Source organism: Solea senegalensis, linkage group LG14 (genome assembly GCF_019176455.1).
Source record: "Solea senegalensis isolate Sse05_10M linkage group LG14, IFAPA_SoseM_1, whole genome shotgun sequence".
In the NCBI taxonomy this organism is placed as follows: Eukaryota; Metazoa; Chordata; class Actinopteri; order Pleuronectiformes; family Soleidae; genus Solea; species Solea senegalensis.
In genome coordinates this window covers 22635582-22654036 of record NC_058034.1, presented here as the reverse complement: position 1 = coordinate 22654036, position 18455 = coordinate 22635582, and the positions used below count along the sequence as shown (strand labels likewise).

Here is an 18455-nt window from a genome sequence, read left to right as displayed (position 1 = left end):
AGAAGTGCTCGTAAAAGGACAAACTTCCAACTGAACATAATGAAGATTTTTCTCAGAATCACAGACAAATCTAAACTCTGAACATGCAAAGTCAAAGTTTCAGCAAGAAACAATTAAAAATGTAAACTTTATACTAAACAAGTGGCTAAAACAGAAAACGTGAGGGTTAAAGAAAACATGTGAGTAGAGAGGTTTACTGAATAATGGTCATTTTTAATGCCAACAAAATAAATGCAAATATGATCAACATCAGTTAGTTTCCTAATCGTGGTTATGTTAACTCAAAATAAAAAAAAAACTGTGATAACCTTTGTCTGGTGTTTGTGAGTTGTGACTGACAACAGTTCCTCAGGTCATGAGCTCATGTCACTTTCTGAGCACTTTGCCCTTAAAGTCTCCCAAAAAAGCAGAACAACACAAAAATCAGCAGCAATTTCCTACCGGCCCGCTTTTATTGCCGCGGTGCGCCGCGCGAGGACAACTGTCGACATGTGTTTGCTGACGGTTAAGGTTATGAGGGGCCGAGGAGAAGAAACACCTTGTTTGACAGCCGCAGAGTTAAATGAGGCCCGGGGGGCCCCTCCATATTAAGGAGAGGATTTCCCTGCTCATAAATATCCTGTTTTTAAGATGGAAATTTCAAGTTGCGGTAATCAAGAAAAAGAGAAAGCACACAAAGCAAGAACAGCTTGAGGTTTCTTTGAAGGAGAATCTGTTCTCGAGCTGTAAATCTCTCTTTTTATGGGCCGTGCACGAGGTCCAAGATCATTTTGCTTTCCAAGTGGTCTGAACTATAAACACACTTATGTCTTTGTGTTTTCTCAAGCCGACTTCAGGCCTGACTTCATTGCAGCGATCTAAATTTCAAACATTCGGATTCAAAGTTCTTTTGAGGACGTAGATGAGAAACTGGAAAAGTCAAAGATTTGTTCACGGAAATCTGGTGAATCGGACACTTGCGTGTTGCATGTTTTTTTGTTTTATTTATTATTATTAATATACAAGTTTTTATTCTGGTACAGATTAAGGTTATCATATAATAAGGAGAATCTACTGGTTTTGGTTTCAGAAATACATTAGCCTCTCCTTTATACTGGACTATTATATGAAAAATGCATCGAAAAATGTTTGCATGTCAGTGGTATAACATGGAAAGAAGTGTGAAAAAACGACTTTAAAAAAATTGCATAAATGTCAGAGAAAGGTCCTTGTTGAAAAAAAACAAAACAAAAAAAGAAAAAGAAATAAAAAGTGTTGATCCCAGTTTCGGTGTGTCATTTCATCCACCACAGCCAAAGGGACAAAGAAGCTCCATGCGGTCCACGAGTCTCCGTCGAGACAAAGATCTCTGATTAAAAACTTCCATTTCAGTCACAATCACAAATGTAACACAATGCAGATATTCGGCTACAACATCCAAACTAGATGGAGAAAATAAGGCAGCTCAGGGAAAATCCCAGCACCACTTGGTGTCCTTCATTTTTGCATATAAGTGGAGTCGTGCGCCATCAAGGCTGCTCTGGGAGGGAGAGGAGACGCGTGGTCCAGGGATGCCGTCTGACTGTGCTGACCTGTCCGACCCCAGCCTATAGCGCTCCCCTCAGTTGACCGTGGGCACTTGGTTCAAGCTGTATTCCTTGGCTTTGAGCCGCAGGTTGGCGATGCTGTTGGCCATGTTCATTCCCTGTGATGTGTTTGTGTTGGAGCAGGTGGGCGGGTAAGTGGCCATGGCGCTGAGAGACAAGACCACAACAGAGAACACAGGTCACATCACCTGCAGCACAAGTGATCACATGACTTTCAGGAAACTCCCCACAAAAGGAACTTCACCAGTGTTTTTGCAGACAAAGAAGAACATTCTGAGCCAAGTGCCTTATTTTGAAAGTCCAATATCTGGAGTTGCCGTCAAGGCAGGAAATCTGCGGAGCTTAAAATAAAAACATCCCATGAGGCTTGTCTTTGTTTACAAATCTACATATTCAGCCTGCAAAGACGGCAGATATTTAATTCTGATGTGTCTTATCACTGAAGGCTGCACTTACTTCAGTCATAAAATAATACAGACACGAGGGTCACAATAGAAACAAGGAACATTCTCCACACATAATAACAGATTCATTTCTTTTTCTCCCCTGAAATGTCTTATTATTTTTACTTCTGTCAAATTAAATTAGAATGTATTTTTTTATACTCAAAGCTATTATTGAATTAATGTTTTATTATTTGCATTTTAACCCAAACATAAATATGTGTGTGTATATATATATATATATATATATATGTATATATATATATGCATACATATATATACATATATATATGTGTATGTATATATATACATACATAAATGGTTTTATTGTAATTTGGAGGACACTCATGAACAAAAACCAGTGTGGTTTTATGAAAGCATTTCTGTCAAACACTGAAATATGTAAAGGTATAAAAATAGCAACAACAATAAGAGTAAATATAATCTCAGTGGATCAGGTCATGGTTCTAAAAGCGAGGGGCTTAAAGGCTTCTTCACTCAAAGAACTCAAATGAAAAGTCCAGTAGTCAACTACAAAAACACTGTTTCAGTCCTAAAAACACAAGAACCCAAAAGAATTGCAAGGTATTTTAATAAATGTCATGAAATAAAAAATGACAAACATCAGCTGAGGCTTTTTAGAACACATACTTGCTTATGAAACACTCACACAAGAACTAGACATAGTAAAGTGAAAGCGTACTTGTTCTCTGAGGGCAGCATTTTCTGTGGCACTCGCACTGGCCCCCCCTCCGGCATTGGATACCAGCTTTAGGATAATATATACAGTGAAGCGTTAGCAGCACATAGCATGATTCTTGCTACACAAAAAAGAAAAGTTCCAGTCGCTGCTTCGCATCCGGCCAAAAAGCTTGTGGGTGAGTTTGAGCAGTGGCTGTCTCATAACAGAGGATTACTGTAAATCACGACCAGTGTAACCAGAGTCACAAAAAATGTTGCCCAGTAGAGCGCTGTCCCTCTGTGTAGCCTTCATTATCTGGTGTAGTATAGCAGAGCGGGGTCACGGGGGTCAGTGGTGGATTTAATACGGTTTGTTTTCACATTATCACCTCGTCAGCGGGGTCACGAGATCTGTCCACGTCCCCGTCACGCTGACTGAGGGGAGCGGTGGGAATGTTTGGATTCCGTGCAATCAGTGAGAAGATCGAGTGATGTGTGGTGAAGGAGAAAAGGTGCGGAAAACAGCCACAGGAAAGGAAAGAAATGAGATTCTGTGGCATCAGTGGAGAGACCGGCTTCTGTCGTTCGCCTCATGACTTGAGTATTTGACTGTAGCTTCAGCTCCACTGGCTAAACTTAAGCTGAATTCAGTGTCTCTGGAAAAATAGAACTCCCTCTGAACTCGGATTTCCAACTCGGCAACCTCACCAACCCCGACATGGGATTCCGAGATGACTGCTGCTTTTACTGTTAATAGCACTCCCGTCGTATTTGTTTCACAGTAAATCAGTCGCACACATAGTGCTGTGTAATTGTTGTCGTGGACATGTTGCTAAGCGGGTTATTACCTTGTATTTCTACCAATGGCTAAACCGAGATACGACTTCTTAACTGGAACGCAGAGAAGTCGGAGGCAAATTCAAATTACAATGTGCAGCAACGTGTCTCACACACATCGTAGCTGCACATTATGTACAATGTTTGTTTTTTTGGCACTCAGTTCAACCCTCTATTTTTTATTTTGTTTTAATCTGCAACTAATGATTATTTTCATAATCGATTCATCTGTCGATTAGTTTCTTGATTAATCATTTGGTCCATAAAATATCAGAAAACCTTAAAAAATGTTGATCGGGATTCGTCAAACCTGGAACTAAAATGATTGACTTTAAATGATTTCTTTGTTATCCAGAGCAAAGAAATGAAGAAAATATTCACATTTAAGAAGCTTAAACTATCGGAAATCTTATTTTAATCATGAAAACAGCTTCAAACCGATTAATCGATCGTCAAAATAGTTGTCGATTCATTTAGTAATTGATTAATAATCGATTAATTGTTTCAATTCAATTAGTAACAAATAAAATGCTCATTATCAAGCTGTCGGTCAAAACTACAAATTAAGTATATACTTTCTTATATACTTAGTATATACTTTCTAAAACCTCTGCATGGCGTTTGTATGTTCTCCCCGTGTGTCTCCGGGTTCTCCAGTTTCCTCCCACAGTCTAAAAACATGCAGGTTGATTGTCGGTGTGAGCGTGTGCAGCGACCTGTCCAGGGTGTACCTGGGATTGACCCTCATGTGGAGGATGAAGCGCTGGAAGATGGATGGATGGATGGAACCACATAATGAGCCCACATAAAAGTCCCTGCTAGCTGTAATAACTTGTTTAGTCATTATTTATACAGAAAAAACAAATCCTTCACAATAATGTATTATTGGATATTGACATAATGCACTAATAACAAACACAGTCGGCTGAATTATTGGCTACCTTCTTAACGTCTGTGCTTCTGCCCTCTACAACTATTTTTGTTTATTATATTTAATTTCTTTACTGTGCAGATTAAATGACCTCTGCAGTTGGACAGTGTCAGTGAACGACACCTTTGATACGTCGGCATGCTGCAAAAAGTCCAATATTGTGCATCTCTGTATCAAACACAGGCGATTTTGATGACTTCATTCAGACGTTCATAGAATCATTAGTCAACAGTTGACTGAGGACTGAGCTCGAGCTATAAATTAGAGCATCAACGTGAGCAAAGGCATTTTTTTCTATTCTATTGACTTCACAAGTTGGTAAGAAACTCAACAACAACAACAACAACAACAACAATGATGAAGCTGCTTTTGACTCTTTTTTTAACAGGAACATTTTCATTTCCTCCTTCATTGTCATCCACGCTTGTTGTTTTCAGTTTTCGGAAGTGTTAACTCAACCAACTTAACCGTGCTTAACCAACTTAACCGTGCTTAACCAACTTAACCGTGCTTAACCGGCTCAACCATGCACCAGGCAATCAAATCACAGAGACTACATCGTCTCTACAGCTGGAGCTCTCAGACACGTCTCATTGTTGTCAGCCTCTAGCATCTAAAGCGACAAATACTTGAGGCTGCAGCATGAAACAGCAGTTGCTGTTAACTTTACTGTTAATGTGTTCATGTAACGATGTGTCCATGATGAGGGGAAACGTCTGAAGTCGCGTCGACTGAAAAAATAAGCACAGCAGTGCAGCCAGGTGGATCAGAGGAGATAAAGTATGAGCAGCATGTGCAGGTAGAAGCAGGAGAGGAAATGAAACAATAAGAGAGGGAGCGGTGTGTAGTGCAGGGAACATTTAACATGAGCAAATGCCACTGATATCACTCATTTATACATGTATATGTCTATTTCTCTGTGTTCTACCTCTACCTCATTTCTTTACTCCCTCTTTGCTTATTTTACCTTTTCTTTTCCCTTCTTTCTGTCCTTCTCTTTGCCCTTTGTTATCTCCTTCCCTCTTTCCTCAGTGCTTCATCTTCCTTAATCTGCTCCTTCATCTGAAAACCTATAATTAAATTATTATTATTATTATTATTATTCCAGACCTTGTGAATGAATATATTGGTGTATGAAGCTCGCTCTCTCTCTCTCTCTCTCTGAATATATTATATTGATAAGTTTGTGCAGTGTTTGTGTAAATGAAATGACAATGTCATAGGTGGACTGTACCTGTAGGGGGCAGCACTGCCCCAGGACAAATAGTCATTGGGGCGTGGCGCGGGGCGTGGTACGATGGGTTGCTCCACAGCCGTCACGTCCCCGGAGTAGGACTTGAGAAGTGAGGCGTTTTTGCTGGCCAGCATGGCGCGCTCGTTCCTGCGGAACTTAGCTCTTCGGTTCTGAAACCAGACCTGGAAGCAAAGAGGGAGACGACAACAACACGGAGAACGTCAGGAGAACGTCAAGAGAACGTCAAGAGAACGTCAAGAGAACGTCAAGAGAACGTGTGAAACCTATGGCACTCAATCAGGGCTTTTAGAACTCTCCTTTACAGATACAGGAGAACTTATTGTCTGAAATATCATCCGACTCACAAGTGCCATACAGGTGAGTGTGTGACATGTGTGTGAGATGCGTGTTCATGGGGCTTCCTCCTGAGTGTTTGCTGTAACCATAACAACCGCCTGGTGGCGTAAACAGAGAGGTCATGTTCACTTACGTCATTTAATAGTGACCAAATCCGCTAAACGGAACATTAACTTATACGTGCTGGTATCACACCACGTTCACACACACACACACACACACACACACACACACACACACACACACACACACACACACACACACACACACACACACACACACACACACATACACACACACACACGGCCTCTCTACTTCATTTCCTCATCTGTAGGAATTAGAAACAAAGTGGCAGAGAATTCTGTGTGTTTTTGCATTGAGGAAAGACAAAGTCACCTCAGCCAGCTCGTGCAGGAGCCGTCACTCACCAGTGATATTGTCACACGAGCAACGGTATGGCGACTTTAAAGGTTGTCGGTTCGATTCCCGTCTCCGCTAGTCTACGTGCCGATGTGTCCTTGGGCAAGACACGAAGGCGTGAGTATGAAAGATGTGTGAGTGAATGGTTGAATGGCGTGGTGTAAAGCAGCTCTATAAATACAGACCATTTAACATGTATGCTCACGACTGCTCCAGTGGTAAAGAAGACGAGAGACAAACTGCTTACACTTTTTATTTTACTCCACAGAGTGTCTGCCACTATTCTCTAACATTTGCTCTACACACACTTTAACCACTCACAGCATCACAGCACAGCTCGTCACTGGCTGTGCCACTAGAACTACTCTGCATACAGGTCTCTTCAGTGAAAGCTACGACCAGGACCAGAAAACCACTCCAGAAAAGCCCGGTCGTATCGAATGTTTCAGATGCGTGGAGCTTGTAAGTCCATAAAAAAACAGTCTTAAAGGTCTATTGTGTTCCATTTTGGCTCACGTCCTCTCTATTGCTCTTCCCTCAGTTCTTTGTCATCTCATGAAAGTGTTTGGTGAGGGGGGCGGGGCCTTTATTCACTGACAAACAACCACGTCTTTGTGGATTTTCCCGCTCCTGACTGGATGAAGTGCCGTGGGATACTGGAAAAGTTGATCCCGGGTTTACTGTCAGAGCCTGAGACGGAGATTTTTGACGACAATCACCGACCGCAGCTTTCTGTCGCAATATCAAACGTTTCAAGGTGTGTTTCTGTTTGTCGTCCTTGATTCATCATGACTCTGTTTCTCTGTAAGTCAAGAGTGGAATACACACGCCTCGAAAACGACTGAAAAAGAAAGCCAACATACCAGAAGCTTTTTTTCCTCTACCCCTCATCAGTCGCCCCCTTCTTAACAACACACCCCTCCCTCTCCTTCCTCTGGGGGGGGTGCTAATGTTGTTCCTTATTGTGGTGAAATCAAATCCATTATTAGAAGCTGTGAGCGCTCAAAGGGGCTTGCTGTCCGCTGACGCACAGCCTCAGGAATGGGCCCGCAGTCTCTTTTATCAAAGGATTTCTGCATCGCTCTCTGCTTCACATTAATCACAGATGTGCTGCTTCTCTCCCTCCATCATCACTATTTCCTCTTTCCCCTCTCACGATGCCCACAGAGCAAATACTTTCACTGTGTTGACTAAAGAGACGGGAGGGGAAATATACAAATAAATGCACTGAAGGTTCATATTTATATACAGAAAATGCAGCAGGGACTGAGCTCAGTTAAACGCTCTGTCGTTGTTTACACGTTGACAAAATGTTTTCTGTTGTCTTTAACAACAGCAACTGAATGTGCTTGCTTCCACCTTCACAGTTCAAAGGTCATGTACGTAAGATGATCACTTTTTCACGTTTGTGTGTCACTCAGTCATTTTAGGTCTTTTAAACTATGACACTGTTCACAACACATTTGCCATTTCAGGCCATTTTAAAGATATAGTTTAGATAAGCTGCTCCCCATAAAAATAAATAAAATAAAACATTGGAACATGACTCAGTTAAAATGCTGCAGGACATTTGATCAAGTGACCATGACCAGTATTGATCTCAACAGCCACCAGGTGTCTCACTAGCAAACGCATCAGAGACCAAAACAAATCCTTGGTCAGAATGTGATTTCTCTGCAGTGTCGGGGTACGGTGAGGAAACACCTGCTATTCTTCATCTACTCCACAGCTACTACTGCTTAAGATACTTCCTCCATTCTAACGGACAAATGGCTGCAGTTTCCAAATTAAAAGGAGCAAAAAGAAAGACAGCTGTCAGGTAATCATCTCGTCAGGTGCACGAGGTTCTCGCCTGAGGAAACTCAAGTCAGTAATGACTGTTCTGTGATCGTGGCGAGGGACAACGTGCCGTATGCATCAGTGTATATCAAACATCTGCTTTTATTGTCTTTACTACAGCATATGTGTGTGTGTGTGTGTGTGTTCTTGTATTTAGGGCCTTCTCTGTCATAAACTCTGAGCTTGTCAGGACTATTAGTCCTCATGGAGACCACAGCCTGGTTCTCATGAGGGAGAGCCTCATTTCTGAGGTTTGGTTAAGGTTAGGGGAAGGAATGAACTAATTATGGTGACAGTTAGCGATAACACTGAGTTTAGGTTGTCCATGTGAATGGACATCAACGCAGTGTCCCACGAAATGCAACCTATCCATCCCATACATTACTTCAATGTTCAATCATTTCAAATAGAACCTCCATCATTACAACTGTGATTCATGGAGCCGCAAAAACGTTAAGAGACTTTAGATTTGGAGTTTGAGTGACATGTCTCCAGCAAATGCAGCTGATATAATTCAGATGATATAATCCAGATAAGAGAAATGCTGGGTATGAAATATAATTTCTTCCATACGCTGGGTTGTGTCTGTCAGCCTGCAATAAAGTCACCCACGAGCCTCATGGTGGAGCTTGATGAGGTTCTATGCAGCTTGCTGCGGTTGCAAAACTCACAGCTAACAAAAAAAAGAAAGAAAGAAAAACACTCCCTCACACATCGCTTCATGTTTCTGAAAACAAAAATTAGCCCTTTTTAAATGAGCATTTTCATTTGGAGGAGACAAAATGTGGTTGGGATTATGATGTGTCTCCATCACTGTGCCTCCAGACGCCATGAGAACGTTTAATATTCCGTAAACAGACACTTCAAATGAAATATTACACACGGTTCGAGCAGCAAAGGGGGCAATAATCCCGTTTTTTTATTTCTTATGGTTTCAGATGCAGATATAACATATCCTGTTTCCATCAGCTCTTAGTTTTCGAGGCTCAACACAATGTTTCAAATTCAAATTCTTTATTGGACTAAAGGACATGATCAGTCACATGTGTTATGTCATTTCATGGTTAACGTGACATTTCCTCTCTCTGTGTGTGTGTGTGTGTTTGTTACCACTTTTCTGGCACAAACACTGACCTTGTCAGGACCAGTGGTCCTCGTAGAGACCTGGTCCTAATGAGGCGGAACCTCATAAACAGATTAAGATTGTGTTTAAGTTAAGGTGTGTGTGTGTGTTGTTTGACTGAAAACAGTGACATCATCCTCTTCACATCTAGCTGCTGCTGCTGCCGCTTATGCCGCTTCTGCCGCGGCTGCCGCTGCCGCTGCTGCCGCTGCCGCCTCGCTCATGTGCCGCATGTTTGCTTGTTTATCACTGATCTGTAAACCGCTGAGGAAATTGCGCGTCATTACGTCCACTTTACTGATCAAATCCAATTCAGCCGCCTGGGGACTGCTCACGAGCTGCTCACGAGCTGCTCGCAGGCTCCTGAACTATCGCTAATTATTTAAGCGCTCGTGGAAGAATGACAGCGCGAGTCTGTCATGCGGTCGAGTTCTTATCAGTCGCTGCATTAATATGAAAATCAAACACAGCACATAATAGCCCCCTGATAACTGAAAGTGTTTGTTTCTGCAGGTACTTCCACCATTAACACCACGTGTCTGTTGCCTATGATTTATTAAACACGTCCCTTGTTGTGTCCACTTCACTACAACACAGACAATTGTGCAGCATTTAAGTGCTAACAAACCATTAGGACAACAGTCTTTATTATATTTTTATTTCTGTAACTCTGTTCACTAACACTGAGGGAGCGTTCGTGTGTGTGCACCAGCGCTGCAGGGGTGGACGGGGACAAGAAGCGCCTATCCTGACAAACTGGAATTCACTGTCTGCAGTCGTCTCACTTTACCAGCGCAATGTTGCAGTTGCCTCAGTCCGTCTCGCCATGAAACAAACCACTTCCGGTGTGCAGCGCGGCGATGTCGCAGGGCGACACGCGATCTAAACACACCTATACTAAGCTGATAAGACTTAATCATCATTAACAATAGTTGGAATGTAACAGCCATATATTTTTTTTAAAGTTAATGAAAGAATAGTTCCATTTAGCTGCAGTAAGAAAAATCATTTCAGTCCTATTCGTCTTTGTTGATTAAAGATGAACCTGTTTGATCAATTATTATTATTATTATTATTATTATTATTATTATTATTTAAAAACGTGGTTCATAGTATTATGAGCTTCAAGGTCAAGGTATATCATAGCATCCAAGTCCAGCAACTGTGATCGTGTCCCTGTTTCCTACCTGGACTCTGGCCTCGGTGAGGTTGACCCGGCGGGCGAGGTCCTCTCGGACGAAGGCGTCGGGATAGTGTGTCCTCTCGAACACTCTCTCCAGAGCCTGGAGCTGGCTGCTGTTAAAGGTGGTCCTGTTCCTGCGCTGCTTCCTCTTCTTCTTCTCCTCCGTGTTCATCTGTTCATCTGCAGGGAGGAAGAAAAGCAGAAGATACTGTAAAGTGATGTTTGACAGACTTAAAAACGTGACTTCAGTCGCTTACACTGAACTGAGTTTCAAGTTCATCTAGCGAATTGTCTTCATATAACTTAGTTTGTTGAGGTGTTACCAACCCGAGTCATAAGTTTGTCAAATTTTCTTTTTACAGCGTTAAAAAGCATAATGTTGAAATAAAAAAATAGAGCGGCCCACTTCAACACTTCAATCAGAAACAAACAAAATATTATATATAGTATATATAATATTCCAAATATAGGATGAGGATCACATGAACTGAACTTTGACCTCTCGTTGTTGTTATAGTGTCCCAATTTGAAAATGCGCACAGGTTTTGTCGTTTCATTTTAGTGCATGTGGGATGCATTCTGACAACCTGTAATTAAATAAAAACACAATGTCAGGTCATAATAGTTACAACTAAGGAATTCAACAAAAATCAAACCCTTTGTTGTTGCCCCTTGTGTGAACAGAGATCAGCTGAGGAGCGGACAACTCACTGTCATACACAACCTACCTACTGCTACTTTAGGAGGCGCTTTTAAACGAGACACATGAAGTAACGTAAGCAGTTACTTTGGAGCACATGCATTCATCCAGTCAAAAACAACAGGAAGTGCACTTTCAAAAGCACAAAAAAGTCACAAATAAAGTGCATTAATAAGCCAGTTTGTTTTTTTTGTGATAAATGACACCACATTTGTACTAATGTGAGCTCAGTCACAAATGTCTCCACATGACCAAAAGTAAATAAAAAAAAGCCTAAAAAAAACAATCCAAAGCTCTTTGGCCCGCAGCCTCGTTAACAAACAAACATATGAGTGAGAAAATCCAGGTTACTGTGTGTGTGTGTGTGTGTCAGGACCAGTAGTCCTCATGGAGACTAAAACCTGGTCCTGATGAGACAAAACCTAGGTTATAGTTTAAGTCTGGAGCCTCTCCACACAAATAAAAATAATCTGCCACAAAAACCAATTCAGTGGATAAAAGGAAGATAACGTCATGTCCGCTGTTTGTGGAAAATTCATAAAATAATAAAAGAGAAGTAACTCACTTTGAAATAAATAAAACAATGTTTGAATTTGACGTCGTTCATGCTTGAGAAAAGCTGCTGGCATAAATTAAGTATGTGGATCCAAAGATTCATGGACGCATGAGTTCATTTAAGTGCTGGGAAAGGCTTTCCATATTTCAAACACAACTTTATTGACATAAACACGGGACATGACGCATATTTTAACTGACAAAATACAGATTAAAACACTTTTATGTATCACCTAATCATCTCTAACGAAGTGGTGTTGCTTTTCAAGAACATAAACAAAGAGGGTTTTTTTTTTTCACATGCAGAGGAGCTGAAGAGCCACAGGTTACAGAGCCCTGAGTTCTGCTTAAATGCAGCCAGTGACTGGTGAATGCAGTGTCCCAGGGAGAATAGCTGCACACAACCGTACGTGAGTGAGTGTGTGTCTGTGTGTGTGTCACTGTTGGTGCCTTGTGGCAACAACCAGACCACAAAAAAAAACACTTTCACAAGGGAGGAGAAAAACAGACTGTGCTCGTCCGTGTTCATTCCTTATTCCACGTGAGGACGAGTGGTCCTGACAGTGTTTATGACAGAAAAGGTCCTAAAGAGGTGACACACACACACACACACACACACTTCACAGACGTACAGATTTTGAGAGAGGAGACGCTCACTTTGAGACATTAAGACAAGGCTTTTTTTGTTCCTTATTTATAGCAACAACTTTGTCGTTCTTATTTGTATTCAGTGACATTCATTTAAAAGTCTATAATATTACTATTATTCAAATTTTGTAAAAATGTCAAATCAAATGATTTTGAAACATTAGTAGACCAGTGTGTATGTGTGTATGTGTGTGTGCTCATTTTTAACGGATGCATAACACATGAATAACGTGTATAAAATATAACTGAAGGAATAATGACAGTTTCACATGACAACTTCACACTGATTCCCTCTGTATGTTCAAACTCTGTCACTTTTCTTAGTGAAGTATTATTATTATTTTAGTTTTTTTATTTTAACTTTGCTGGACTTAAACAGCGTGTTACGATGAAATCTAAAAAATAAAACATTATAAAGGAATATTCAAACACTAGGAGTCAGAAGAACTATCCATCCTTTTCACAGTTCCTTACAATCTCACTGTGTGTAGTCTGTTTTAAAAAACAAAAAAACAAAATATAATAATAAATAATAACAATATATAATTTTGGTTAATTATGGTTTGTACTGATATTTTTACGGTTCATTTGTAAGAAATGCACACCTCGTTCAGTGTCATACACCTGACTGTAAATCCCAAAAAATTAAGAGACAGCTTAAGAGACAGTCTCCTACGCGTTATTTGTATTCTTATTTGTCACTAAAGTGTGTTTAGTGTTTCCTCTGGAAAACCCCCCCACAAATTGGAGAAAAGCCTGAAGAAACCATTTAAAGGCACTTAAAAAAAATATTTACTTGATAATAAACCAACGTATATGTGCATCATTTTGTTTTTGTTTTTTTGACACTTTTCATTAAAATACATCATTCCTTTGTTGTTTTTATGCACTCTCACTGCTGACATTAGTTTTTGTTTCTTTTTTTCATTTATTGTTTTCTGCCATTCTTGTTTTTTGCTATTAAAATAACTTATTTCATGTAATCATTAATGGTGTAAATGCCCTTTTTTAATCTCTTTTATTGTATTTAACCTTATCGTAATGTTTTGAATTGATACACAAAATCAGTTTACATTTTGTGTACATCTATATCTATCTATCTATCTAAGAAATGTATAAATACTTATGTATTCATTTCTTTTGGCCTTTGACCTCTGAATTCAAATCTGCAATATGAGAAAATTTGACTGAAAAGTAAATCTCTTTTTTTCTAAAACCCCCAAAATAGATTATTTCGATAATTTTCCTCTTATATTTTCTAAAATATCTCTTGTTTTTAAAATAAATACACACAGGCATAATAAATGAATTCATAATACGTATTTTTTTTGATTGAAAAATAAATCGACGTGAATCAGTGAGACATCATTTTAATAACATGCAGAGTAATGAACTCAGCGGCTGACTGTCAGTGAAGTGTGTAACTTCACATCATTTGGACTATTTCTTGCACCTTATCTATTTATCATTCAGCTCAGTGTCTGCTGTGTTTATGACAATTAAATAGTCTACGTATATATGTATATGTTTACATGCAATAAAATATGAAATCCTACGACATAATTTCACCCCAACATATTTGAGGAAACATCAGAATATTTTAACAGTGCATCACAATCTTTAATCAACAAAGTGACATCAAAGCTCAAACTACTACTAAAAAAACAGTGTTTTTTTTAAATATATAATTATTCTGTTATGTTGCCTTTAAGTCATTTTTGTTGCAATATAACATTAACAATGTGTTACTGCCATTATTATGACCGTTTGTCACGTAACAAAATGGTTTTACTTTTTTACAGTGTAAAATGAACCTTATATAAATGGCCATCATTGTTATTTGTATTGATAGTACTAATGAAATTACTTCTACTAATAATAAAGGGCTTATTCAGTGTGTGTTTTTTTTTGGATTGAATTACTTTTAGGAAAGGTTAAATTGCACATCGTTTTGTAGTAAATGAACATAAAAGATCTCATTTAAAATTAAATAAATAAAATATATGTAATTCAAAATGTTAAAAAAAAGCATTGTACGCTGGTGCATTCAGGTTTAGTTTTTTTTTTTTGCAATTTATTAAAGAGAGCCACAATTGATTTAAATAAAATCCATGTATATTTGACCTAAAATAAGAATATCATTTTACTTTTATAAAACAGTATTCATTTATGAGTGCAGCGCCTGAGCGGTGGTTTGGCCTTGGGAAGCTTTACAGGCTGAGTATTAAATCAGCAAATCGAAGCCATCACCATCACCTTCGTCATCATCATCATCAAACCTGCAGTCAGTGTGGCCAGCACGTGCGCATTGACTGATCTCATTAGCAGCAATCAGTGAAAGTCAATTAGCAGTTAAGGCTTCCTGCGCTCACATCCTTTTCATTTGTGTTATTTCACATTAAAATCACATGTTTTTGTTTGTTTTTGACAGAGCCTAAAATAACGGGCATTTTGTAAAATATCTTTTTGTTTTTTGTTTGTTTGTTTTTTACATTTCTCTGCAAACGAGAACAAACGTCATTGCGTGATTTCTGTGTGTGTGTGTGTGTGTGTTGCTGTGGTAATGAAAGTCTGATGTTAACAAAAAAAAAAGTTTCCACTAATCAAAGCAGTTCCAAATCTGTCTGATTCATTCGCCTCTGCTGTGTTTTTTTGTTATTTGATTCCTTAATTGTTGGCTCGAGGACACGCGCGGTAATTATGACAAATGATTAGGCTCCGGTTTTCTGAAAGTGTTTGACAGGTCGAAAATAAGCGTGGATTAACGACGTGACCTGGCCACTTCCTCCCGCATATTTCTCACACCAGAAAGCCTTTCAAAAAAAATAAAAAAAAATAACAATAACACTCATTAAAGCCTTTAACGTTTCTGTCAAGCTCAGCAAATGGCCCTGAGAGGAGAGGAGGAGGAGGAGGTGGAGGAGGAGGAGGAGGGGGCATTTATTTAGTCTCTCAACGGCGCGAGCGGCGACTTTCTGCGCTTTCAGTGAGTTTTATAAAGCATGAATCCACGCGCGCGCGTTATTGGCACATTTCGATATAATACTCGTGAATATCATGAGCGTGATTTTCGGCGGCCTCTCTGAGAGAAGCATCCGCCTCTCGAGTCATCAAACTCGGCTTACACTGGTCTCATTTTTCCGCACGTGCTGTGTTTGAAATTAAAGACACATGATCAGTGCAGATTTCATCAAACAAACATTTGTCTATTTTTCCCTCTTTCACATACATTTGAAATCTATTTTTCTTCGATTTGTGTTACTGTTTTTTTCTTTAATTATATAAACTTTTGTGCCTCAAATAAAATATTTATGGCCCCCGTGTTTGACTGACAGGAGGATTCTACTGACCACGTCCTCCACCACCATCATACCTCACTGACATCAAAGTGTTCACGCTAGATTAACGGCCGTGTGGAGGCCGTCGCGGATGATGCATGGCCAAAACCACGCGCGCTGCTTTCGCGCACATCTCCATCCATGCGCTCTGGAGCAGAGGACACGGTGTAAATACTAAGTTTGGTGATATGTGTGAGTGGAAATCAGTGGATTCAGTGACGATGAATCACTTGTGTGAAGCAGCTGGAGCCTCAGACTCTTTTTTTTTTTTTTTTTTTTTCTTGAATAACTCACTCTCCTGCTGGGTGGTGTCGCTCCCGCTGGTCAGCCCCGGGGACTCCAGCATATTCCTCCCCGCCTCCCCAACGCTGTCGTCGGCCTGGTTGCCCACCATTTCCCCGGCCTCCTCCAGATCCAACAGGTGGCTCACAGAGAAGTTCTTTTTGGCTTGCAGGCTGTCCAGGTTAGATGTGATCGGGCTCTCCAGACGGTTTGATATCGTCGCTTGCCTGCTGTCCATTACATGTGCATAGCTAGAAGTCATGACGCAAGTACAGCGGGGAGGGGGGAAAACGGAGAAAGGAGAAGAGGAAGAGGAAAAGAACCAACTAGATCCTCGCGTGCAGGAGCGCACAGTCCACGGAGCAGCCGGCTGACACGAACACAAAGTGGATCTGTTCTAATCCAGATGAGCGCTGCTGTGGAGTGGAGGTGTGGGGCAGGAGCGGGGAGGAGCGGGTGGAGGCTCAGACAAACTCCAGCTAAAGTTTTCTTCTCCTCTCCTCAGCTGCTGCTGCTGCTGCTGCTGCTGCTGCTTCTTCTTCTCCCGAAACAAACTCCTGCTACAGCCAACCCATGCAGCTGAGCGCGTGAATTTCAAACACGACTGTTGCTGCTGCTGCAAAACAAAAACGGCTTTTCTTCCTCCTGCGCTGCGTCACTGCGACTTTACCGCACGGAGAGGAGGAGGAGGATGGTGTCCTGAGAGGAGAGGGACACTAAGAAGGTATTGAACAAGGAGGAATGGAAGAAGAGCACTTCTCTCTCCTGCTGCTGCTGCTGCTGCTGCTGCTGGTGTTGATGATGATGACGACCAGATGCGCACAACTCCGTGTGTGCTCAAAGGTTGCTCAGCGGCAGCTAGACGCAAGGAGGCAGGGCTGCCGCACCTCCAAAATGTGGACTCTCTCTCTCTCTCTCTCTCTCCCCCTGCGTGTGTGTGTGTATAGAGGGCGAACACACACACACACACACCTCTCTCTCTCTTCTTAATGGGAGGCCCGCAATTACGTGGCAATGCCTTTATGCTGTGTGTGTGTGTGAGAGAGAGAGAGAGACGCTCCACAGGCCAAACTCGGAACTTTAAAGTGATGTCTCAGGGTTTTTCAGGCAAGTGTGCGTGTGTGTGATGTTGACACAGTCAGCACTGACTGCACTGCGCGCGCGGCCCCTGCGCCAGGAACCAGCTTGAGACACAGACTGTGGCTGTCACTGAAACCCAGTGTGAAGTGGGAGAAAAGAAGTGCTACAACGGGACTTGTTATTATGTTTAGATTATCCATAGCATTTCTGACAGGTGTTTGAACTTCAAGCACACATTAGTTTGTAAACTGCTCACTCTCCCACACCAAATCCCAGAGGAAAAACACCCCAAAACCTTTTTAGCTCATCATCATCATCATCATCATCGACAACAACAATGAATTTGGTGGGGGAAGTGAGCAGTTTATGAAGTGACACGCACTTTTGGAAAAGATTGTCTAACGATGTGATAAAGAAAAGACAGTGATAGATAAAGATAGTGAAAAAAGCATGTTATTATTTAAATCTCCTGAATTAAATCTCTTCTCCTGACACTCTTGGTCTAAATTGTACATTTTGAAATAGAATTAGTTTTATTTACAAACACACCAGTTGGTGATTTGACCTCTGCGTTTAACTTCCTTTTTACACTCCAGTAGTGGACACACATGAACCAGGTGCAGGAGTGTGGGCAGTATTAACTGTGCCCAGAGAGCAATGGGGGCCGGGTGCCTTGCTCTTGACCTGTCCCAGGATATGAACTGGCAACTCTTAGGTTACAAGCCCACTATCATGGTCTGCCCTAAACTTTAAAATCCATTAAAAAAGCTAAATTGTTGTAAAATGTCTCATTATGCAGCTCTACATGTCCTATGTGTGGATTTATGAACACATAGCCCTGCCTCTGTCTCTGCTCAGTCACTTGCTTGCAGCTCCAATTCTGCTCATCAAAATCACAACATCTGCTTGTTTCCTGACTATATACATAGTATACACACATACAGTGCTCACTGAAATAAGTTAATAGGTTAATATGTACAAATGTCAAGAACTAGTAAGGTAAAAGAGTGTAAAAGCACCATACATACTCTTGAACAAGGTTAACGTTTGATTTTCATTGGATGGGAGCTGTTATGTCAAACCTACTTAAAGGCCACTTGAAGTTAATTACAAACAAATTACAAAATTGATTACAGAAGTTGATTACAAGGCCATTTCACACAGATTACTGAAAACAAAAACAGTATGAGATCTGGTTGTAGCGGACTCTTGGCCTGC

The 18455-nt window shown here is 40.7% G+C and overlaps 1 protein-coding gene across 3 annotated transcripts; it reads right to left on the bottom strand.

Moving 5' to 3' along the window:
* Nucleotides 1-192: 192 nt before the first annotated feature.
* Nucleotides 193-16963, bottom strand: prrx1b (paired related homeobox 1b). 3 transcript variants are annotated; one of them, XM_044044859.1, is made up of 5 exons: nucleotides 16170-16963; nucleotides 10639-10814; nucleotides 5713-5894; nucleotides 2733-2798; nucleotides 193-1733 (listed from the first exon to the last, which is right to left on the bottom strand). In XM_044044859.1, exons 1-5 carry the CDS (start codon nucleotides 16417-16419, stop codon nucleotides 1601-1603), a joined length of 807 nt encoding a protein of 268 aa, XP_043900794.1. In that variant the 5' UTR covers nucleotides 16420-16963; the 3' UTR covers nucleotides 193-1600. The 3 variants fall into 3 exon arrangements, with proteins under 3 accessions (XP_043900794.1, XP_043900795.1, XP_043900796.1); XM_044044860.1 differs by lacking the exon at nucleotides 2733-2798; XM_044044861.1 differs by lacking the exons at nucleotides 193-1733; nucleotides 2733-2798 and adding an exon at nucleotides 5462-5548.
* Between the last annotated feature and the right edge of the window lie 1492 nt (nucleotides 16964-18455).

Bases quoted from the DNA above. Each gene is read 5' to 3' on its own strand.
- prrx1b (XM_044044859.1), bottom strand. From the start codon at position 16,419: ATGACTTCTAGCTATGCACATGTAATGGACAGCAGGCAAGCGACGATA. The intron at 10,815-16,169 runs GTGAGTTATTCA...TCCTCCCTGCAG, and splicing joins CGACACCACCCAGCAGGAGA to ATGAACAGATGAACACGGAG. The intron at 2,799-5,712 runs GTACAGTCCACC...ATTATCCTAAAG, and splicing joins GGCAGTGCTGCCCCCTACAG to CTGGTATCCAATGCCGGAGG.